At 38.8% G+C, this 24,544-nt stretch overlaps 1 protein-coding gene across 1 annotated transcript; it reads right to left on the bottom strand.

The window, feature by feature from the left end:
- Nucleotides 1-3,430: 3,430 nt before the first annotated feature.
- LOC120777446 (serine protease nudel) lies at nucleotides 3,431-24,488 on the bottom strand. The gene is made up of 18 exons (XM_040108761.1): nucleotides 23,844-24,488; nucleotides 20,134-20,271; nucleotides 18,128-20,077; nucleotides 17,664-18,066; nucleotides 16,956-17,595; nucleotides 16,392-16,892; nucleotides 12,947-13,280; nucleotides 11,712-12,885; nucleotides 10,183-10,352; nucleotides 9,996-10,109; nucleotides 9,124-9,913; nucleotides 8,868-9,059; nucleotides 8,332-8,813; nucleotides 8,094-8,252; nucleotides 6,336-6,468; nucleotides 6,178-6,285; nucleotides 4,064-4,210; nucleotides 3,431-3,984 (listed from the first exon to the last, which is right to left on the bottom strand). Exons 1-18 carry the CDS (start codon nucleotides 23,869-23,871, stop codon nucleotides 3,558-3,560), a joined length of 7,890 nt encoding a protein of 2,629 aa, XP_039964695.1. The 5' UTR covers nucleotides 23,872-24,488; the 3' UTR covers nucleotides 3,431-3,557.
- Nucleotides 24,489-24,544: the final 56 nt, after the last annotated feature.

Below are 24,544 nucleotides of genomic sequence, written 5' to 3'. Positions count from 1 at the left end.
ATTGATGCATAATTAAATATTTTGCGTCTTATTTACAATTTCCGGATACTTTTTTGTCACAATTTATATACGTATTGTATGATACCCGAATTTTTCTTTACCCAGTCATATAGGAAAGAAATAAATGAAAAGGCAGACGAGCTGTCCCGCTCGAGGCAGACGGAAACGCAATTACCCTAAGCTACCGCAAAGCATTTAGCTCATTTTCTTGGAACAAAAACAACACATACCACACAATTTCTTTGGGTTAGTGCTAATGGTGGACAGTTTGTAAAGCTTCTACTTTTAGGCAAAAGCAAACTTAATAATATTATAAGAGACATCACAAAGCCCTTACCCTTAAGATTTTTCCTTCAAAACGTTGAGAAAGGAGGTTGATAACACGCTGGAACATTATCTTTGCGACAAACTTCAGTCGGATTATACGAAATATATTTTAAAATTAACAAATACAGGCAATTATGCTACTGAATCCAATGATCCGGTTACTGTGACTATTAATGAAATAAAATGGTGGTCCTCCGCATCTCAGCCTCCCTTTTTATATATTCTCTAAGTGATACCTCAAGAAAAAACAGTACAGTTTCCACAATCCAAATAAATTAGAACGTTTGCAACTGTAAGTTCTACTTATAACCATAAATTCTATATCCATATAAAGGTGCTTACTGTCCAATAAGTATAAAGAAAGTTGGAACAAAAAAGTCGAACTATCTCTGCAATCCATTTTACACAGTTATGTCTTGATAGAGGTATAATACCTAAAGACTCTTGCGACTTTTCGCTTTTTCTACATATTGGATCATCTTCACATAATTCAAATAATTTACTATAAGTATTTTATAAAAATTTCGCCTTTAAACTTAATTTTATCATATGTATAGTATATACTTACCAAATTTTTATTTTAGTAAATATTATAAAGCTTTTTAACGGTAATAAAACAATTTAACTAATACTTAAACTAATGATACTTAATGATAAAATTGTTATAATTTTGGTAAAGCCTATTTCCCTATAACGGTCTTCGATTCGCCACAACTTAGAAATAGACGAAACGAACAAGCAACTGGCTTAAATGTATTAAAAAATAATAATGAGTTTAGCTGTACAACTTTATTGTTGCTTGGAAAATTAGCGAGCAGTGAAGTGGCGAATCGAAGACGGCTTATATATTAATTAACTATATCCTTATAAATATAATAACGAATTTAATATTCATAACATACGAAGTAAGACATAAAGAAATTATTAAAGTAAATATATTAGAAACGAAAATTGAAATTCTTAACTTGAAACGATACCAAAGCTAACTGAAGAGTACTAAAACCTATAAAAGCTATATTATCCTATAACACAAACGTAAGTATATACATATAAGTGCTTTAATAATTTAACATTTTAACTTTGGATATTTAAAATAGGTTTTTTTATATAAACGATAATTGTTACAACAATATACCAAAAAAAAACATTAACAAGTTATTTAGAAGAAAGAGTTAAAACTTGAAGTAGCCAATTAATGGGCACGCATGTTATATGGAAACAAGAAACTAACGATTATTAAATTTCTATTTAGTGATGATACAATCATTTAAAAAACATTAGCATTTTAATAAATGAATATCCTTCCCTTATTCACACAAAAATCTTTGAACTTACTAAGAACAAATTTAAAATACATAACTACTACTAAATAAAATTACAAAATGATGCTGAAAGAAATAGTAAACCTTTCGATGTTAAGCTGACGTTTTGGACCAAGAAACTGTTAAATAAAAACACGCCAAAAATACATTGTAAATAAAAATATGAATACATATTAGTAAATATATGAGTAAACGTAATAAACGATGCCATTTCCAACGAAATATAAAAGCTTTCTTATTAATTATTAAGATACCGTTGGATACACGATCTTTGGTATTTTTGCCTGTCAAACGATCGAACAGATAGATGATTCGACTTTCTGCACAATGAATGAGGAAGCCTCCACGAGAATTATGGGAACCTGTAATAGCTCGCCCAATATTACCATAGCTAGTGGTGGTCTGATAAATAGCATAACCAGGCGACCTTTGCTAACTTTCGTATCAGAGCATCAGCGCATAATGACCTCGATTGAGAAACCTCTTGACTTCCGAGGCCTTCACCGCTCTACCCATTCAGTCTGGAAGAATTGCGAAACTCCTCACTAATTTCCCAGCCAAACCAGCTGCTTTAGCTAATGAGCGCAACACCTTACGCCATACCAATTCCTGTGATCCCCGCATAAGGGATCTCAATTTGGAGATTCGGCAAATGGTAAATAAACACAAGCGTACAAAATGGATAGAGCACCTTAAGTTCTGTAACCTCTCAACCGGCGTGAGTAAGTTTCGGACTACTGTCTAGGCTTTGTCGAATCTGAAGGGACATGAAGACCCAGTTGAAATTCAATTCAATGACCATGCCTCTTCAGACCCAAAAAAGTGCGTGAGCTATTTTAGCCGGTAATTTATACTGCACTCTTCGGTAGACCAAGCCAAACAATTTGTTATTCGACGGCTGCCAAAATGCCAAAAGACTGAGCACAACTTAATTTCACCGATGAGGAGGTTCAGAGTGTCATCAACAAGACAAAATCGTCCAAATCCATTGGCCCTGATGGAACTAACATGATGATGCTAAAACACGTAGGCTCGACGGAAGTAAACTACTTGACCAAGGTCTTCACCCTGCCGCCGACCACTCTTCAAATACCCAATGTGTGGAAAACAAAGGGGAGTCCTATCGACCTCTTGATGTCTTCCATCGAACATCTTCACAGTGAGGTCCATATGCTCCCAGTTAAGCATAATAAATTCCTCTCCAAACACTTTCTCCTGGGGTGCTTTCGTAGAAATCATCTCTGCAGTCACCTGCATGGAGCGGAACTGCCTCCTAAAAGCATTGAGGTCATTTGTCAAAGCCAACTAGACTTCGGATGCAACAAACTTCAGACATGCACTGACCGCCATCCACAGTGGAGCCATTAACACCTTCTCCGACTCCCTCACATAGAATGGCGTACCACCACCCATTGCAGACGAACCGCTCGAGTTGCCACGACAATCGAGAGTGACCTTTGGATAGCTTCGTTTTGGATACTGTAGCAGGTTAAACTCCTCCTTATGCAAAATCGACCCTGACATATCAAACATATGTCCAGCGTGCAATGAGTGCCCGAATGACACCAACCACTTCTTTGCATGCCCTGCTAACCTCACACATCCGACACCCTTCTCCCTATGGTCCGACCCCGTCGAAACAGCATGTTTCCTGGGCCTACCGTTGGATGACCTCGATTATTATCTTATCCTTATCATCCTAACGAGGATTAGGTACCCGTTACAACAACATCAGCATACCGTTGGGCCCCAATCGTAGGTGAGTAAAGAGAAGTCTCAAATTTCATTTTTATTTTAATTTTTTACAAAAGTACAAAAATTTTCCTAAATCTAAACTAATTTGAAAGCTAACATTTCAAAAAATAAATATACGCCCTCTAAATTGCTACATTAGATAATATTAAGCAACTACATACATTTTATTTCTAGCCTATAACACTTGTCAGAGTCGGTCGCATTCCAGTGCGCCACCTCAGCGATGGGTCTGCTGGGCTTCAGGAATAGCGTCAACTCTTCGTTAAGGCTCAGTGGTGAGAATTTACTCACCACTACCGCTTTAGTGGCACTACGATAACGTTCGGCTAAAGGTGACTCTTCGTCATCGCCGAAGCTGCGTCCTCGTTGATCGGGCCACTCATTTGTCGAGACCACCTCCTTGACTGCATCATCAATTATGCGATAACTTGGCTGTTTGTAGGGGCTGAAACCAAGCTTTTTACATATTTGCCGCACCTCTTTCACATCTGGTGGACTGTTACGTGAAAAGCATTTTGTATGCCAAACGCCATAGGATTGCTCGATTACCTGACCGAACTGTGGTAATTGCTTGTGCTTGCTAAGTATTGAGAACGAGAGAGAGAAAAACAGAGAAGTAGAAAATTATATAAAAATCCTTGGTATTAATCGTTGCTTACAGTTGCGGTGGCTTAGTAAAGCCGACCTTATGCGTTATTATCTCTTGCGGGAATTCGAGACCTACGCAATATTTCTCATCTTCGCCATTTGGACAGTCAGGCTCTTTATCGCAAACGAAGTCACGTGGCACACACTCCTTTGATGAACTGAAAAATTAATGATTTTCAATTAATCATAAATCAACACAGTATAGGAGACTAATAAAACAAATGGAAAAGTGTGGATCTTTATTCTCACCGACTTGAAACAAATATAACAATTTTATTTTTCAAAAATCTTCTCGGCAGAAACGAAGATCATATTTCAGCCATAAAAAATAGTCTAAATATGTCCAGCATTCGTTCGAAGCCTTCTTTGAACTTTTAGATTTCTTCATTTGACGGATACTTTCACGAAACACCACATAGTACGTGTGGTATGTATGTACCATCGAGTGGATTAGTGGGTACGAAAGTTCTCGCAATTCGTTTTTTTCGTGATCTACGACTTGGATTAAATTCACTATACCATCGATGAACTCTGGTGGTTGAGCTTCATTGTCAAAAATTGAATGAAGCTCATTCCTGCGCTTTTGATAAGTTAATCCATGTCGAAAGTTGTAAAAAATAATAACTTGAAATTGATCGCGATTAAATTCCAAGTTTTAGCCGAGGTTAATAACAGGTTTTTCAATAACAGAGCTACAAAAGTTTTTTTAATATCGATTTCTTTTTGCATGGCCACCACGGGCACTGTTGCACAAATCTAGACGTTGAACCCTTTTTTCGACGGTTTTCACGCAAAAATCGGCCGATACTGCTGCAATTTCACATTCGATATTCGTACGAAGTTCATCAATCCTCGCTGGCTTGTTGGCATAGACCTAGACTTGACGTAGCCCCACAAAAAATAGTCTAACGGCGTCAAATCGCACGACTGAGGCGGCCAATTGACTGGGCCATTTCGTGAAATGACACGTTCACCAAACTTGGTTTTCAATAAATCGATTGTGACATTTGCTGTGTGGCTTGTGACGCCATCCTGTTGGAACCACATATTGTCCATGTCCATACCATCCAATTCGGGCCAAAATATTCGGTTATCATTGAGCGGTAGTGAATCCCACTCACAGTAACGCGCCGGTCTTAATCATCACGGAAGAAGTACGACCCAATGACGCCGGCGGCCCATAAACCGCACCAAACCGTAATTTTTTCGGGATGCAATGGTGACTCATGGAGTATGTGTGGATTTCTGCCTGACCAATAACGCATATTTTGCTTATTGGCGATGCCATTCAGCCAGAAATTAACCTCATCGCTGAAGAGGATTTATCGATTGAAATCCGGATCATATGCAAGTTGTTGCTCAGTCAGAATACAACGATTCTGGTGGTCAAGCGGCTTCAGTTCTGACGTCAATTTGATTTTGTAAGGATGTAGGTCAAGGTCTTTCGCAAAATTCGCCAAAACAACGTCACAAAGATGACCAACGCTTGAGAACGACGTGTGAGGGACTGATTTGCGGCAGCAATATCCTCGTCACTACGGACACTTCTTTATCTTACTATCAGAGGAACATTTTGTACTGTGCCTGTGGATTAAATCGCAACTATCCACTAGACGCTCAATTGTTGATCTGATACATTATGACGTTTATGACGACCATAAATTGGACAAAGCGCTCTTAAAGTTGAAGCCACTGACTCGAATTTCGGTAGTAAATTTTAATAATTTCGATTCGTTGTTGGATCGTATATTTTTCCACAATGAAATAGTAAACCTTACTGAAGAAAAATGTCAAAAGAGCGGGAAAAATATGGCGTCATTTACTGTCCCTTTTACTTTTGTAGCGTTCCTATTGAAAAACCCATTGTTTTATGTAAATGTAAAAAACACAAATAGCGCACGTATGTATGTGAAAACATTCTGAATACGCATACATCAGAAATGGTAAATTGTACGGTTAAACCTACGTATTTTGTATGTAAAAGGGTAGAGAAAATCTCACTCTCTCTTGATATGCATTTAAACCAGTATTATATGATAATTTTTTTTTTTATTACATAAGTAATATTATATATGTAAAACGTAAATTTAAAGCAATTTTAAAATTTAAAACATTCATTACTTACGCGCCACACGGAAAGTGATTCGCGGTACAATTACAAATCGCTGGGCTTTCATCGCTTTTGTCCCAGCAGTTGCGTATGCCATCGCATATTTTCTTTGGATCTGTGGCTCTGAGAATATTAATTAGCTATTGATAATCTTCAAATTTATTTAGACTTACTGCAGATATGTGTAACAGGAACAAAGTGTAGGCTCATCAGTCATGTCATCACAATCGGCTATGTGATCGCAAAATTTCGTCTTTGGTATGCACTTGTATGAAGACCTACATTTCATTTCCGATGGTTGGCAAACTACAAAAATAAATATCATGCAGTATTTTAATTAATATAAACATTTTACACTCTGCAGTTTGTGACTCCCCACGATCTTTTCCATTTAAATAAGATATTATGTAATATGAAGCAAAAAAAAAGTTGGAATTTTTTTTTTGAAAGATCACGCGAGAGTCGTGGCAAGTTCTCATGTTTTTTACGTCGAGATCTTAAATTGAAAGCGTGTAAAATACAGCTCGTGCAAAATCTGAAGTCACTCGACCTTCCCAAGCGACATCGCAACGCTCTATGGGCTCTTGAAAACTTTTAAGAAGTTACGACATTTTCGAGCCAAATTTTGTTCAGCGGTTAGGCCCATTTCCAGCTCAATGGGTTTGTAAATAAGCAAAATTAACTCATTTGGGACGAAGAGCAATCTCAAAAGATTCAAGAGCTGCCATTTCATTCAAAAAAAAACAACGTTTTAGTGTAGTTTGTGGGCAATTATCGGTCCATATTTCTTCAAAAATGATGCCGGTGAGAACGTAACCGTCAATGCCGACCTTGCCTGGTATTGATGCTTGTGAAGTTACTTGACGGTAAGACGGCGCCACTTTTCGCACATTGCGTCAATTAATGGATTTATTGAAAGAACTCTTCGGTTAGCAGATAATTTCACGTTTTGGGCCACCGAGATGGTGTGATATCATACCGTTAGACTTTTTCTTGAAAAGATATGTAAAGTCTAAAGTCTATGCAGACAATCCCGCTTCGATTCAGGTCTTGGAACAAAATATCACTCGTGTCATTTACCAGTTACTAGTCGAAATGCTCGAACGAGTCATCGAAAATTGTACTCAACGGCCAACATTTGAAAGAGATAATCTTCAAGAAATATTTTCTAAATAAATTTCTTTTGAATTATAGACAATAAACATTATCCATTAAATTTAGTGTCTGTGGTTTTTCTTTAAAAAAGTAGGGAACCTCGAAATGAATCAACCTTTATTAACACTTTCCAATTTTTAAGTTAGTAGATAAAGTAGTTATAATGTAAGCCCTTTGCGACTAGCTTACTAAGAAGAAACTTATTACTTTCATTAAATCCATTTTCTGAAAGTTCTTCTTCTATTAAACTTTCATAGTCTAAAAGATCACTTCGCAGTAAAGTTAATATTGAACAGAGAGGATCCTCAGTTTGAACCAACAATGAACAGAGTGCTTTAAGCACATGTGTTTGTGAGGTTTACGCGTTAACCCCTAATAACATCCAAAACGTTTCACTTAATCTTAAAATCCACGACAAATTTTCCATGCAGTTGTTGGTCAATAGTTTTTCAGGTCGGTCTAAACCACTTCAGTTCGAAATACTCGGATGCTTATGTCTTAAACTCTAATCTCTCTTAGGCAATTAATGAAAATTTAACAATAAATCACGATACCCCCTTCTGAAATTTTCTGAGAAGCTTTCTTTCCGGAAACTTTCCTGGTTGCACAAAATTAGAGCAAATGGTACAATTTCTACAATATATGTATGTCTTTAAGTCTTGGAGAGTCACAGTGCTTGCTCGTGTTGCCTTCTTAATCGAAGAGATTGAAAGAACACAATTAACTAGTTATCCTTAATGTGCTTAATATTTTACTATAAAAATAATTTCACCAACCTTTTTTACGCCCACTACACATTTCTCTCTCTTCATCAGCTGCATCATGACAGTCGTTCATTCCATTACAAATTTGTTCCTCTTCCAAACAATCACCGAGCGTGCAACGAAAAGTGCTACAAACCGGTGCGCCGTTAGAATGCTCACATTTCGGTTGGTCTATAAGTGGCGTAAAAAATATAAAAAACAGCACTATAAAATTACCATTACAATGTACGTATTTGGTTCGCCAACCGACCTATTAATTTCTGCATTGCACCGTAAACCTTTTCTAGAGTTCGCAAAGCAAATGAATCCTTAAAACTGTAGCAATTCGTATTATTGTAGTCGAATAAAGCCAATGGGAACCAGCCGGAATCTGTTTTTCGACATGACAAAATGCCCTGATCGACAGGTTCGACAGCTGTGCGACTAACGTTCTTCTTGCCAAACTGTGTGCATGTTGTGAAGCGAGAGATTATCGACCCCGTCGAGTCGTTGTTTTTATCTAAATCTTCTTTTAGTTCCTCCGATAAGCTTGCAAAATCCTCATCGCTCAAACCAAGCCCCATTAATTCTCTTGGTGGTTTATGTTCCACTAGGCGAAAACATGATGTGTCTGAGACTTTACATAGAGCATCATTTCGTTCTTCAATAGCGGATACCGCTTTTATACGGCCGCTCTGTTCGTCGTGTAAAATAGCAATGCATTGGTAAGACTCATCAGTCGCGTCTTTGTCACTGCAATAGTTGAATACTATATATAAATTTAGAAATTATTTTAACAAAGCTTACAAGTCGGGTAAAAATGTCGGCAGTACATGGTGTGTAAAACGCACGGGTTTTTCTAAATGGTACAGCAGCACATCGCTTTTGGGCACCTGCTCGAAACAGTCGACCCGTCGTATCTGTTCGTGTGTGCTTTTGTGGCGGCGACTTTTCGTTTTGCTACCACCCAACAGAACAGTTATATAATTGGCATTGAATCTACAAAGATCGTTAGAATTGAAGTACATATTTGACTGAATTGAAAAACAAAAACTGTAATCACCTAACACCATAATGACAAGACTCGTGTACCAACACCCAATATTTATCAACCAAGGCGCCAACACACCACAGCCGCCCATCAACGTACACATCAACCACCCACGGCCAGTGTAACTCCTCTACAGCCTCGTGCAATTTATTATCTATCAAAAGTGTCATATTCTTACGGCTCTTTATTAACCCCTCCAACTTATCGAACACTTCATCTTTCTTGTTCACCATAAAAAGTGTTGATGGCGGTGTTACGAAGACGTTCGGTTTTCCATGCGTTTCTAAATCCGGCTTCAATACAGATGTTGGCAAGCCCGATGGCGATACTTCCTCTCCCGCACTTACAGTCTTAATTGGCTCTACTTTATAAGCTTTGGCTTCACATTCCACGAAGAGGCCAAGGCACTCATCCTGCGCACGTTCTATGAATTGCGTGCGCGCCTTGAATGCGTGATCGTTTACACGAAATTGACGTTCAGTGTTGGAGAAAAGATGATTGTCCTCTGCTATGGCGGAGAAGTGTGTACGCAAATGCTGAGTTTTCTTTTGAATATCCGGATGTATGGGTACTATGGAGTCGTGTGTAATGAATTTAGTTGTATTGTAGAATTTTAGACTTTTGAAACCGAGCTCTGCGCATACATTTTCTGCCGTCGTGAAAATTTTTTCCGAGAAGGGAATCTCATGAGAGCATACCACACGCCATTTACCATGACTATTACGAGAAAAAATGCCGGCATTATTCAGAACGGGTCGCCTATCGGCGTCCAAAACGATGTTCTTTCCATTGGTTAAAGCAACTATGAAGCAGAGATATTAACAAGTTAAAATTAAAAAAATCGAAATATATAAACTTCATAACTGAAGATGACATTTACTCACAGCAGTCCTTTTCATCTTCTTTAAAGGCACAGTCGATAGTATCGTCACAACGTTTTTGCAGCGGCACACAAATATTAGAAAGTGGACACAAGAACTCACTGTCATTGCAATCACCTAAAATATATATTCATATGAAGCTTTCCTGATATTCATGCACATATGTATATGTAGGTGTATATGTACTTACCACAATTCTCTTCATCGGTCAAATCCTCACAGTCAACCTTTCCATCACAAATGAGTATATTGAGAGATCCTTTCAAATGGTCTCGACAAGTGCAGGACTCCTCATCCGTGCCATCTTCGCAATCCAAAACTCGATCGCATCGATTTGCCAACTCTACAATTTGCGGTATTCTAAAATATATATAATAAAAAAAGTTAATTTAAAATTTGAGAATTATAATAGATGGAGGATTATAAAAATTTTAGACCCAATAAGACTTTCTATTGATTCTTAATGTGATGCCAAACAAAAACCTCCTGTAGCTGGTTTTAGCTATCGACAATATGCCCTAAATCTATCACAAACCTGCTCAGGTGTTTTATTTCTATTTCACCTGAAGGTCTAAAAGTAAGGCATCTGAAGTGTTTTGCCTTGATCTGGCGAAACAAGGGCATTCGAAGAGGAAGAGATGTTTTTATGTCATCTTCATCCACACAGCTAATGCAGCTGGCATCCGGTAAGATATTCAACCTTCTGAATCCCGATCTGGCAGTGTCCAGTCAGATCTTACAACCACTGAAGGGTGGTCGTTTCTGAGAAAGAAGAGTTTCCTCGACCTCATACGATTTACCCTGGGCCAGAAGCACCTTGCGACTGTGCACCTGCTGGTAGCCGACCAGCGCTTGCTGATTTGGACTGAGGCCCAACGGTCCAGTAGACAGCCGCAGGAATTCAAATTCCACAGTTATTAAAACTAAAGTTCCTGTTCTAGTAATCTCTTCAGCCTTACAGTTTCCTGTAATAGACGGTAGAGATAAAGTGACATCACTTCATTTGTTTTGAACTCACAGCCAGCGAACTCAAGACAAAAATAACGTCGCTACCCTACTATCGGAGTGAATAATCACTACTCTGAAAGATGATGCGCTCCAAAGCCAATTTTTTCGTGAGTGTAGCTTTATTCCAGCGGCTTCCACGAAACGAAAATTCTGTAGAACTTTATAGGCTTAACTATGGTTTCATAGAGCCAAAGGATTACTTAGTTAACCACTTTGGTACAGCGCCCACGGCCGGCATTCACCGTCCGCGCGCTTCCTCGTTCGTCGATAGATCTGTCATAAGATAATAAAAACGTCACAGGACCGTGTTGCTCGATGAATTTAACGAAACTAGAATTATGCGAGCGAATACTGCGCAACTGTAGAGATAAATTAAATTTCTGGGTGTCGACTATAGTCGACGTTCGGCCGTGCGTGCTCATGTCATGACCGTCGACTATTGTCGACGTAATGAATAACACCAGTTCGGTCTTGCTAGGATTATGGTGAGGGCGTTTTTAGCAGTCCACTTGCTAGTAATAAGAATATACTTGACTATATATTCAATGAAACTTCGAAGAATTCAGAGGAGTATGAACCTCGTCCAAGGAGTGTGTTTGCACTTTTATCTAAATGTGGTCCTGCCTATTACGACACATTGTAAAATCGATTACCCACAACATAAATGTATACCTATACCAGGAAATACATATTATTACTAATTATACACACCTTTGACAGACGAATTTCCCTGGCATAGTGGAATTACTAAACTTCTTAGGTTTCCTCGTAGTTGAATCATTAGATGTTTCCGAAGTTAAAGTTCCATCAGTTGTAATTTTTTCCGATGTCTGTGTTGTATCTGGTTTGGAGGTAGTAGAAAGCGTAGCATCCGTTGCCTGAGTCGTAACCAAATTTTCAATATCAAATGGCGTTAACGATTGTGTTGTGATTTCAGAGGACGTCGAAGTTTCAGTTGTGGTCTCCGTCGTGCTGGTTTCTGTTGTTTCAGTTCTAACTGTTGTACTTATTTCTGTTGTATTCACAACCGTAATAGTCGTAATAATTTCCGTCGTGCTGGGCGTGGTAATAGTAGTGTCTGCCGCTGTCCAAAGTGTGTTTTCGCTTTCGGTAGTGGACTCTGTGGTACTGATTTCGCTAGTTGTTAGCTTGGTGCTGTTAACTTCAGAAGTACTTGTTTCTTTGGTAGTGGTCTCTTCCATACTAGACTCTGTTGTAGTTATTTCAGTCATACCAGACTCAGTGGAGTTTACTCTATCAGTTTTAGTTGTTTCTGAAATATTTGTTGGGGCTTCTGTTGTGAATACCGTTGTACCATCCTCATTTTCTTCGGACTCTACGCGAGCCTGGCGTTCTGTGTCCGCTGCTTTGCAGTATGGAAGTGTTACCACATTTTCGGGATAATAATCACTTTCAGTTGTTGCTGTAGCATTTATGCTACTACCGACCATATCTGGAATGAAATTGTAAGTGCAGCCCACCTCATCTTCACCACCTAAACAGTGCACAACACGATCGCAACGTTGCTTTTTAGGTATACAGCGCTTTCCTCCCCACACACAAGTGTAACCGGGGCAAGTTAAACGGGGCCGAAGTTTCGCTAGAAATTGTGTCGCCATTTCGATCCAATCCAAGTAGAGCGCAACGCGTGTGTATGCGCCGAATTCATCAGGGCGCGCACAACCATTTCCATGGCTGACAACTCCGGCCAAATACCACTCCTCCGAATTGTTAGCACTGCGGCAGAACAAAGGACCGCCGGAATCACCCTGACAGGCATCGCGCCCACCACCAGAATCACCAGCACAAACATCTTCAGACCGCCTGTCGTCTAGCTCTTTACACTGCTTCCGTATTGGCACCACAACCTCGCGTAATTGATCACCTAGAGCCAAAGAATTTATGACTTCAATAAATTGTCGACTACTATTTCACGTTGTGCTTACTTCCAGGTCCTTTTTCACGCACAGCGCCCCAACCCACAACCGTACATAAAGTGTTCTCTTCGGGTCCCCATATCCAATCTTCGCCAACAGTAGTTCGACCCATATCGGGTAAGCATATCGGCTTCACCCAACGATTAAAATTCAGTGGTTCGCTCATGCGTAGAAGGGAAAGATCGTTTCGCATGCTACGCCTTTCATATGCCTGATGCACAGTTATATGAGACACTGCACGGATTTGAGTAGAGCTCGAAAAGCTCGTTCGTCGTAACAATCCAGCATAAATTTCATAATAATATTTATGGTAGTTTATCACACAGTGCGCGGCACTAAGAATCTATGAATGAAAATTATTATATTTACACATGTACATATATAGTATATGTATCAATAATACAAAAATTATTAACCAATATCAGATATAAGGAGCTTATGATATGTTACAGATATTCCAAAAAATTGTCACAGATAAAATCGAGAAGAAATAAATAATATTATGAGCTCAATCCCGCAAACAAGTCTAAACTAATACGAAGATTCGACGATAAAAAACAAACTGGTTTCGTCGCAATGTGAATGGTGTTGGTATGAATCTGGAGAAAATTTTTTTATAATTCAAGGATTTTTTTAAAATGTTCCAAAAACATTCAAAGCAATGCTAGATCAGAAATATATATGCTAGCATTTATACTTAGTAGGGTAGGTAGGTAGACAGGTAGGTTCAGAGGCTCGGTGCGCCGTGCATAACGGGAGCTGGTACTAAATTTGCCACCTATAAACCTCTTCGCTGAAAACTGCGCAGCAAAATCGGCGCGACGACTATTGGCTGCAGGAGAATTTACACATAGAACCTTCGGACATAGTTCGGTGGGCAATGGCGGTTGGGCAAACACCGATGACATGGTCCCACTTTTCAACTGGGAAAGAAGGTTCGAAGTAAGATATGTTATGTTACTGTTATAGCGATGGCTTGAAAATCGAAGATGGAGTCTGTGCGGAAATATACTGTACAGAGTTAAGCATAAGACAACCTTTTAAGTTGCCGGACCACTGCAGTATATTTCAAGCTGAGATCTTTGCTATTGCGAAAGTCGCGGAGCTGGTCTCTAATGCACCTACAGCCAATTCCAGAGTAAACATCTACGTAGAAAGCCAAGCAGCAATCAAGGCAGTAACCTCGTGTCGCATATCGGCCAGAAAAGTCTTAGGAAGCAGTCTTACCAGAAGCAAGCAACTTAACTTCTGCTGGGTGCCAGGTCACAAAGGCGTCGAGCGCAATGAAATATTGAACGAGATTGCCAATAATAGTCATCTCCAAAAACGTGGTCAACATTAGTAAACCCATACATTGTCTATACGACGATCTCGAAAGAGGCATGGTAAAGAAAATCAAAACCTGATGGAACAAGCCACCTGAGTACAAAACTGCAAAGGTCATGTGCAAAACGGTAGATATTAGATAGTAGTGAATGTAGGAACATGATGGGAACACTAACTGATCACTGTCTGGTGGCGACACACGCCCGCAGGATGGGGGAAAGAATGGAGCATCTCTTGTGCTCTAGCCCCACATTGACAAGACTACGCTGTAAGCATCTGGAGTACCCACGGTATGATAGAGTAGAGAAGATATCGATAGTGAGGTCGCAGAGTATGTTAACATTTGGACTTAACAACTGAACTCCATGTGGTATCGCAAAGGACACTGGTCTATGCGTTGCTCATTGTCCTACCAGATTAACCTAATCTATACATAGTTCACATATATTCCCATCTAAATCAAGTTCATTTATCATAATATTGAACCTAGAAGGTATTTACATCGAAATACTCCGATCCCAACCTTATAAACTAGGAAACCATTGAACCGCTATTTTCAAAACAGTGCATTGGATATCGGTGATTGTTCCTAAGAAGTATAAGAATTTCGAATATCGATAAATATCGTTCATTTTTCCAAAAACGGCCACTTGGATGAACTTTGAAAAAAAAAATTTATTAAATTTTAAAGTTTTATAAACTCATTTGCTTTTAATTAAGGACGAGGTTCTGAGCCCAGATCAATGAATAAAAAATATTTGGGGCGTAGACACAAAAAAAGATAATGATGTTAGATGAAGTATTAAAAAATCAAATGGAACCAACGAAACTGTGTGCACAAGGCCTTCGAAGCCATTACCTAACTTCACGATCAAAGCAGTGTTTTCAAAACTTTTAAAGAAAATATTGAGTAAAACGATACAATAAACCCAACTCAAATACTTCAGTTTATGTTGCTTTATATATTTTGAAATTTGACAACCCTAGTGTTGCAGTCTGGCAACTCACAACTTTATCGTAAAATTTGTAATTTTTAATGTTATACATACTCAGAACAATTTGACTAACGAGCGCTATTTGTGTTGGTGACAGTAACTTCAAATATTCATTTCGGGGAAAAAAATGGAATTAAATCGCGAATATTTTTAGTGATTATTTTTAGCGATTATTTTTTTAAATTTAGACGTGGATTAACTCAGTAACAGTGCATAGATGATTAATTTTTGGCGATAAACAATGACTAGTGTTTATCGATGGTATGGTGAATTCCATCGACGTCATAGAAGACGAATTTCGTGAAGATCGTCCAAAATCAGTGGTTGTGCCGGAAAGTATTGACGCTGTGCGCAAACTGATACTTAAAGATCATCTTATGACATTTCGTGAGATTGAGACAACTTTAAGCTTTAGTGGGACCATTGTATGAACATTTGACTGCTAAAAACAAATTTGTTCAGGTTGTATTCCACACAATTTGTCAATCACTCAAAGCTCGTGGATTGGTTGAGAGAAATGTTAAAAAATATTATAGCGGTGCTTCAAAACATGTTAATGGCCTCGTGAAGGTTGATAGATAGTGAATTTACGGGTATTAGCCTCAAAGTAAACAGAAGTCGACAGTATGGGTGTTTCAAGATCAGCGAATCCAAAAAAGTTCCTTCCCAACAATTCGTTGCCCTTTTTTTAAACTGGACATGTCCCAACCATACCACTTGAAGCACGCAGAACAGTAAATTCCGAGTGATACACAAACATTTGTTTACCAGTTGTTTATCAAGAAATCAGGAAAACTAACCTCCAGAGACGAAACAGCGCTTACAAAGGCAATGTAAGCTCTCAAACATTGACTGAAACAACAGCATTTTTGAGCACTTCCTTAATCAGAATGTCAAAACTGCTACGGTAATTGGTTCAAACGCATGCAAAAGTATATGGATCTTAATGGATACTATTTCTAAAAACAGGAAAGTTGATGATTAATATTTTTTTCTCTAATCCTGAAATATACTGGCAACACTCGTATGTAACACTCATCTGATTCCGGCATTGCGCAATCAACTAATCAAAAAAATATTCACTAATCAGAAAAACGTAGTTCAAAAATTTTAAATTCATTATTTGTAGTTACCCAATTTTCGTTATATATTGTTCCACCACAATGAAATTTGCCATCTCTATATATGGCAACGACGAACGGCCATTGCATTGGTGCGCTATAACTGCCACCAACAATGCGTCCATTGAATATGCCGCGCTGTTGTTGCTTCTTCATTGTTTGCGATGCTGTCAAAGCTCTTGAACGTTTTCGACGAAAAGCTTTTACAGATTTCTTCTTCACAAAACCACACATGGTTGATGAGCAATTAACATAAGCAGCCTGGTCCACGAGATTATCGTGTACATCGCGTTGCTGACAAGACTGAGGAAAGTGCGCCTGTCCTACTAAAGTAGGTTCAATAAAGGGGCCGGGTAATGTTATCGCACGGAAAGTCACATTCGGTGTAGCGCTGTGTTCGGCTTCACTAGCACAGGCTTCATTAGCCCACTTTTGAGCATTGTTGCAGACAGGATACCATTCACCCCGATAATTGTGGAAGAGGAAACCGCTCGAACTGGACACAGCATGTGACTGTTGGTTAAAGTAAAGAAAATGTTGGGAAATTATTTTTGGAACTAAATGAATATGGCTCACCATATGATCCGACACATCTTTGACAATAATATTGCATTCAAGTTCGTCTCGTCCATTCAGACAATTCATAACGCCGTCACACTTTTCGGTTGCACCATAACACATCGAAACCGTCGACCGATTAAATGCAGTATATTCCTCAGGACTGTCGTAACAGGAATATATTAAATCGGAGCAACCAAAACAACCAAGCTCATCTTCACCCATCGGACAATCTGCATATCCATCACAAATACGTTTGCTGGCCAAACGATCTATGCAACGACAAGCTGCCTCATCACTACCGTCGGAACAGTCCACATAACCGTCACACCAAGCACTTTTCTGGATACACTCTTTGCCCCCATAACAACCTGTCTGCTCTGGCGACGGACACTGGAAATGATCCACATGACCCAAATGATCAGGAATATTGGTGTAGGAGGCGTAAATAATATCACTCGAGAGATTTTGAGCACTCGTACGCATCTTGAAGCTTCCATTAGAGAATCCCATCGCGTTAATACTGCTACCAAGTCCACCACCACTCGCGCCACTGGGGCCATTATTGGCATTGTTTTGCATGTAAGTGCAGAAGAATTGTTGTTGCTGTTTTCTTGGTGCAGCATTCTTCGTAAACAGATTACCCATATTATTTTGACTGCAAAAAGTCACTAACTATAGTAACAAATAAGTGCAATGGTCCATTGTGCGCTATGAAGTACTTACCCGCCATTGCCCGTACCACCTGTTTGACCAAAGAAACTTCCCGTTGGACCAACGTTCTGAGGCACAAAGAAAACACCATTTGGCGTATTAAAACTCATGGGACCGCTAGTATAGCTGACCGGCATGCCTTGGAAATTTGGTGACCACATAGGGTGCTGATTACTTACGCGGAAGTTGGCAGGAGTTATGTAAAAGCATATCGGTATGGTAGGCATACCGAAATTGGGATTGTAAAGGAACTGAGCCGTGGCCTTCATTGTTTCACCAGTAACTGGAAAGCCTCCTGGTCCACGACTTGTAAATTGCGGGCTCGGTGCCGGCGTGAAGGAGTCAGATACTGTGTAAGCACCCTTGCTGTGCAAACGTCTTGCCACTTGATCACACAACGAAAGGAATTGCGCATCTGAAAATGTTTGGGTTAACACTGTAAAACCAGTGGTTATATGTATGCGATAAGCACATACCCTGGAAAGCGTTTGTGTTTGCTGAATTCAGTTTGGCACCAAATTTCATCATAGAGTCAATATCTCCTATCTCGAATGTATCAATTAATTCTTCCCGCTGATGTTGTACCATTGAGGTTTTGCGAAATAGTTCCTCCCAAACTTTAGGATCATACGGAGCGCTTGTGGTTGGAGTAGCGTTCTTAATGTTTGGCCAAGTAATATCTTGTTCTATATGTTTAAAACCGTGCTGTTTCTCAGAGCTGTCAAGCATATTCTCTATACTGGAGGGATAATCCAGAGGATGTGAGCGGTGGTTACCGCTTATACGTGCTTTTTCATGTTCAATGTCGGGTTTTAGCGTTGTTACGCAGTCTCCGCCATAAGTTATTGTAATGCCTGTGGTATTAGTAAGAAAAACTGTTTGGTTCATTACCAAAGAGGGTGTTGAGTGCCCACGTGGAAGTGTTGTGGTTGAAGTGTCATTTTTGTATTGTTCGTAGGATTTGTTTTCTTCTTCAATTATTGCGTCGTATTTCAATTTGCGCAGCTTATCTTCTTCTTTCTCAACAGCTTCCGTAACCGCTTCCAATTCTTCAAATATATCGCGCGTAGACGTCGATGTGGTCCTTGATGTGGAAGCTGTTACAATATTGTCATCATTACCGTCAATAATCCAGCTGATCCTATCGGGTTTGTCTTCTATTTGAATGGTGGATCTTGATGTAGCTTTGGGTGTTGTTTCTTCGATTTCAGTTTCATCTAAAATCCAGGTTATTTTTTCTGTGATACTGGAAGTTAAATCTTTTGATAAACTGGACTGTGTCGTATTTGTAGGTTTATATTCTTTTTCTTCATCTTCTTCATGATGCCCATCTATTATCCAACTAATCTTTTCAGGTTTATCGTCTACAGTCGTCTTTGTCGCTTGAGTTGTAACAGAAGTATGCTCGGCAAATTCCGTGGTTTTGTTTTTTTGTAATGGTTCCGCAGTAGTTTTCAGGGTTACGGTTTTATTCACGTGTATTGTTTCATTATCACTTTCAAAACCATCTAAAATCCAGCTTATTTTGTGTGATTCATTTTCGGTGTGCGTAAAACTTGTATCATTATGATTCTTCGGTAATGCCGTCTGTGCACTTTCAGTTCCATGATTTGTACTATTAGACAAATTTTTATTTAAAGTCACAGTTCTTTGAGTACTCTCTGTGGCAGTAGGTGAAACTTCCCTGATCGCGGTTGATTTTGGCAAAATACTTGGTGTTGTTCCATTTGTACTTTCCTTCGTAGTGTCTTTATCTAAAGGATTATCGTGTTGCCCATCTATAATCCAACTATAATGAATTTGCTCTTCGTCCTCCTTAGTACTAGAATTTCGTTGCGCAAAGCCATCTTCAACCGTCACTGTAGTTAAGCTGGGCTCCGTCTTCGAAGCAATTTCTTCATTGCTGTTATCGCCCTTGTGAACATCTTCGTCGAGTTCTTTGGACTCTTTAGAATGGGAACTTTTACTCTGTGTACGCGTTTCTTCATTGTCGTTAAATATCTCTTTCATTTTGTCCATTTTCTCACTGATTTCTTTAGCTAAATTGTATAGCTTTAGAAATGAAACCATACAACTGCTACTCTTTACTGACTCCTTTTTACAACGAAAGTATTCTTTCTCTAATTCACCCAACTCCTTACGCGTTCGTTTGTCTCGCACTTTTGTGTACAGTCTATCGAAGTTTGGGCCACGCTCTAAAAATAAAGGATCCAACATGTCCGGCAGAGTTCTACGACGTCGATGGTAGGTAACTGGAGAGTGCGAACGCTGAACGTATAAAGGTCGATCATTCTTATTGGTTATTTTATAGTCATAGTTGTATGTCGGACTATTAGCGGCTTCATCTTGAGGTAAATGATTGAAGGGCTGATTATTTTGTATTTTCTGATGTTGCGAACTCGATGTGTCAAAAGTGGGATGCTTTCCTACGCGAAAGGCATACATTATAAATTTATGTACATCCAAGAATTTTAAAACTTACCGCCTCTATCAAGCCTTATTGCGTGATAGACTAGGAGTATGAAGACCACCAACAATGCCATTCCAGATATGGCGAGTATTTGAAAAAGAAGTGTCTTTAGACATTTTCTTTGAGACCTTGGACCGCACACATCAATATCTGTGGTAAAAAAATTATTTTATTAAAGTGGAAGCAAACAAAACGTTTATTCTTATTGCAAAGTGAAAACAAAATAATTTACTGAAGTTAGATATATGTGGTATAAAATCAACCCAAAGGAGATATATTTTATATAGTGAATATACCAGGAAACGGAAATCATAATATTAAAGATATGGTGTTTCGACTGTCGTATAGACCGTTTTCATTTAAACTCCGACTACGTTTCTTATTTAAAATCATTAAAATATCACACATATTGACCGAGGTAAACGATTTAGAGTCCAGCGGAAACCTCAAATTCCCTATTTCGGTTATATTGGGAATAGTTGGAGGTCTGGGCTGATTACATTAACACAGTACTCAAATATACTCGGGATCAAGTTTCCATAAATTTTTGTGAGTATAACTGACCGACATATTCGGCAAAAACTCTACTAGAGGAACGAAAATCATTATAGTATGTATTAAATAAACTTTCGACAATAAGGAAATCAGTACGCAGACTAGTGGGAGCTTTACTATTTACAACAACTTCAGGAAGTTTTACACAAGGTTCACAACCACTGATAATAGACCAGGCCCAGGACTGGAGAGTGGCTAGGAGTATTTTTACAAACAACTCGGCAAGTTATGTTATCAGCACGTTTACCAAGTTGAAAGCGGTACGTGCGGACGAGATTTTTGCAGTTTTACTCCAGAAGGGAGAAGAGATTATTCTGACGCGCCTAGTAAAACTAATGAGGAACAGCCTTGCACAAGTTTATTTCCGAAGAAAATGGAGCACTCATCTTCGTACCGACTTCCTACTAAAGGGTATGGAGAAGCTAGTTGATCACCACATCAGGACAACTGTTCTAAAAAAAATCCACCGCATCCGAACCAACAAGCGTACAGACAGAGCTCTGTACAGTGTAATCGCCGACTTTGTGAATGCTTTTGTAAAGGGAGAAGTAATATTATGCGGCTTTTTGACATAAAAAAGGCTTTTGAGGACATGGCAAGGACCATTGGGGAAGCCTTCCGATGGCACCCTTTTCAAGAGATGATATTGCTAAGGAAATCTACTATGAAAAGGGATTCAGGAGTACCTTCGTAATCCACTTTATCAAAAGAATTAACTTCCAGTATCACAGAAAAAGTAACTTGGATTTTAGATGAAACTGAAATCGAAGAAACAACCCAGACAGCTAGAAAACAGCAGATTAAATTACAGCTGGCATAGTGGAACTACGTGTCAAACGGCTTCCAAGCATTTTTCAAACTGAAACCTATGCCATTAACAGATGTGTAGAGATCATTCTATAGAGGAACTATCACGGAGATCGAATTTTCACACTCAGTAATAGTCAAGCGGCACTTCAGGCAATCTCATCCATTGAAATCAAATCAACAATTATAATGGAGTGCTTAACAGGGTTTCTATTAAAAACAGTATCCTACTAGGGTGGATTCCTGGACATAGAGGAATCAATAGAAATGAGCTAGCCGATCTAATGGTGAAAGAAGCGATGGCAACCAGTCCGGCAAGACCGAAACCGTTTTTCGCTGTGGACCCCCACACTTTACGAGAGGAGCTTTAAGAAGAGGAAAAGGCCAATAGAAGTCAATACTGACAACAAATGCCTAGACTGACGAAAGTTGTTTCTGAGAGAATACGATACAAAACGGCTCAAGAACCCAACCATCCTTCCCAGAAACAAATTAAGGCAGCTTGTGGAAATCTACGCAGTTCACTGCAAGATGCGGTGTCTTCTGTATAAAATAAGGTATTGTTTTACAAACCAATGTCGCTTTTGCGACCAAGAAGCAGAGACATCAGAGCACATACTCCTAGATTGCCCCGCAATTGCAAGAAGAAGCAGTCAGGCTATCAGGCAGTTGTAACCGTTGAGAGAGCAATTCTGCAATCCTCAATTGGAATTCAACTCGTCTCGACGAAGAAGGAGGACGTTGAATTAAAAGGAACGTAGTGTTATTCACAAGGTACATATTGGGATGACATTTTCCGCTGCTGTGGATTCCCAACGCCAGGCAGGAAATGGCGATTCGGATTGCTGAACTTAAACTGCCCGTTAAAAGAAATAATCATTAGCTCTAAACAAGATATGGTGAAGGTCAATAGTGCAGTTGATAGATGAGTTAGGTTTTCAAAAAGCTATTGCACGAAAAGCATTCATCTAGTGAAATATGGGAAATCCTAAATCCGTTCGTAGTTCGTCTATGGCTGGATGGTTTAGCCACATATATAAATAAATCGACGAAATGCAAGAATCAGACGATTGAGCCCAGAGTTTGGCCACAAAGCTCAATTTATGGAGCTATATGACCTAACAGTGACATAATTTTTCGATGTTGGTAAAAGATCAAGGTCATTTCAATTTTAAAAACTCGACACCAGTAATAATGCGTTTGCTGAAAGTAGGGTTCTGAGCTGTCAAGCGTTATCAAGCATCTCTTTTGCGACCGCTACTCATTGTCATTTTTGCAAAAGATTCAAATCTTACATTGACACGCTTCATACCCAAAACATTAAAAAAAAATGTGTTGCGTAGAAAAGACTTGTTGAAATCCTCTGCTAGCTCTCTGACTTTTTTCCTAAGTCATTAAGAGATTTTTTTTTCGATTAAGTCATTAAGAGAGATGGTTGGACAACTCGCATGAGGCTAGTTTGCGATGATTTCACGGCCTTTACTGAATGCTTTTTGCCACTCATATATTTTCAAAATTTCAAACAAACTCGTTGTAAAGTTCTTTTTCCATGATTAAATCGCCTCACAAACTTTTCGCATCCTAAAGAAACAGCGGACAAGGACACACTAATTGATATTTGCAGATCAAATTTTAGTCGAACAGTCCGGGTCAAATATGATCAGACGGTAAAGACGGTCACAAATTTTTCACGTCTTAAAGAAACAGCTGCCAAACACACACTAATTGACATTGGCAGATCAAATTTTAGTCGAACAGTCCGGGTCAAATTTGATCAGACGGTAAGGACGATTACAAACTTTTCGCTTCCTAAAGAAACAACTGTCAAACACATACTTATTGACATTTGGAGACCAAACTTTAGTAGAACAGTCCGGGTCAAATTTGATTAGACGGTAAAGACGGTCACAAATTTTTCACGTCTTAAAGAAACAGCTGCCAAACACACACTAATTGACATTGGCAGATCAAATTTTAGTCGAACAGTCCGGGTCAAATTTGATCAGACGGTAAGGACGATTACAAACTTTTCGCTTCCTAAAGAAACAACTGTCAAACACACACTTATTGACATTTGGAGACCAAACTTTAGTGGAACAGTCCGGGTCAAATTTGATCAGACGTTAAAGACTGATTTGGTGGAGTACACTTCACAAACTCTTCAAAATTGCATTTTAACTCAGTGGAGCAAATTCCATTTTATTTACTTTTATTCACATATGCACATGCATACATAAAACATTTAAACAGCTCTTTAGAATTATGCACAACACTGCACAATGCGGAATTATGAATTATATCCTTGGGCATACCCCATACTTCGCTTAATTTCGATTAAATTATTATGATTTTACACCTACCATCGGCAAATAATTTCGTTTTTGCCATTATTGTAGCACAGTTTATATTATGTTATAACGGTATCCATCAATTGGGGCACAATAGGAACTTTATTTATTTTGTTATTTATTTATTTATGGAGTAGTCGCACCCACTGTTCGGCACGAATATATGTATATATATGTATGGTATATTTTGCATATATATAGCTATATTTATGAATTTGGTATTATTTTCCGCCACTCTCCAATTTTTGCTTCTTTAACGTCACTTTATAACATTTATTTTTTTATAACAATTTTTTTCAATTCTCACTTTTTTGTGCACATTTCACGACACCACAACTCATTTTGATAGCATAATAAAAATATGATTGTTAAACTTGTTCATTGCATGTTAAAATGCGAGTGTATCATGTTACTATGCTGTCACAAGGATCGAATCGCACTTTCATAATAAATTCAAATTTTCATTCACAACACACGCTCCATAATCCAATATGTACATATGGATATATGTATAGAATGGCCAGCACACATGTATGTATCCTTTTGTGTATGTAATCCAATGAAAGGTAATCCGAAACCACTTAAACTCCAGCAATTATAATTCGATTGTCGTGTTTACTCCGTCCAACACAATGCAATGAGCGACCGATCACTTCCGTTTGAAGAACGCGGCGAGACTGTGGCCGGCACTGGCTCGCGTCTGTGCTTTTGAA

This window comes from Bactrocera tryoni, chromosome 5 (genome assembly GCF_016617805.1).
Source record: "Bactrocera tryoni isolate S06 chromosome 5, CSIRO_BtryS06_freeze2, whole genome shotgun sequence".
Lineage (NCBI taxonomy): Eukaryota > Metazoa > Arthropoda > Insecta > Diptera > Tephritidae > Bactrocera > Bactrocera tryoni.
Note: the sequence above shows the minus strand (reverse complement) of the source record. Positions and strands in the feature narration are given on the sequence as shown.

Bases quoted from the DNA above. Each gene is read 5' to 3' on its own strand.
- LOC120777446 (XM_040108761.1), bottom strand. From the start codon at position 23,871: ATGGCAAAAACGAAATTATTTGCCGATG. The intron at 9,060-9,123 runs GTGATTACAGTT...CGATCTTTGTAG, and splicing joins TCTTGTCATTATGGTGTTAG to ATTCAATGCCAATTATATAA. The intron at 3,985-4,063 runs GTAAGCAACGAT...CTCAATACTTAG, and splicing joins TTTACTAAGCCACCGCAACT to CAAGCACAAGCAATTACCAC.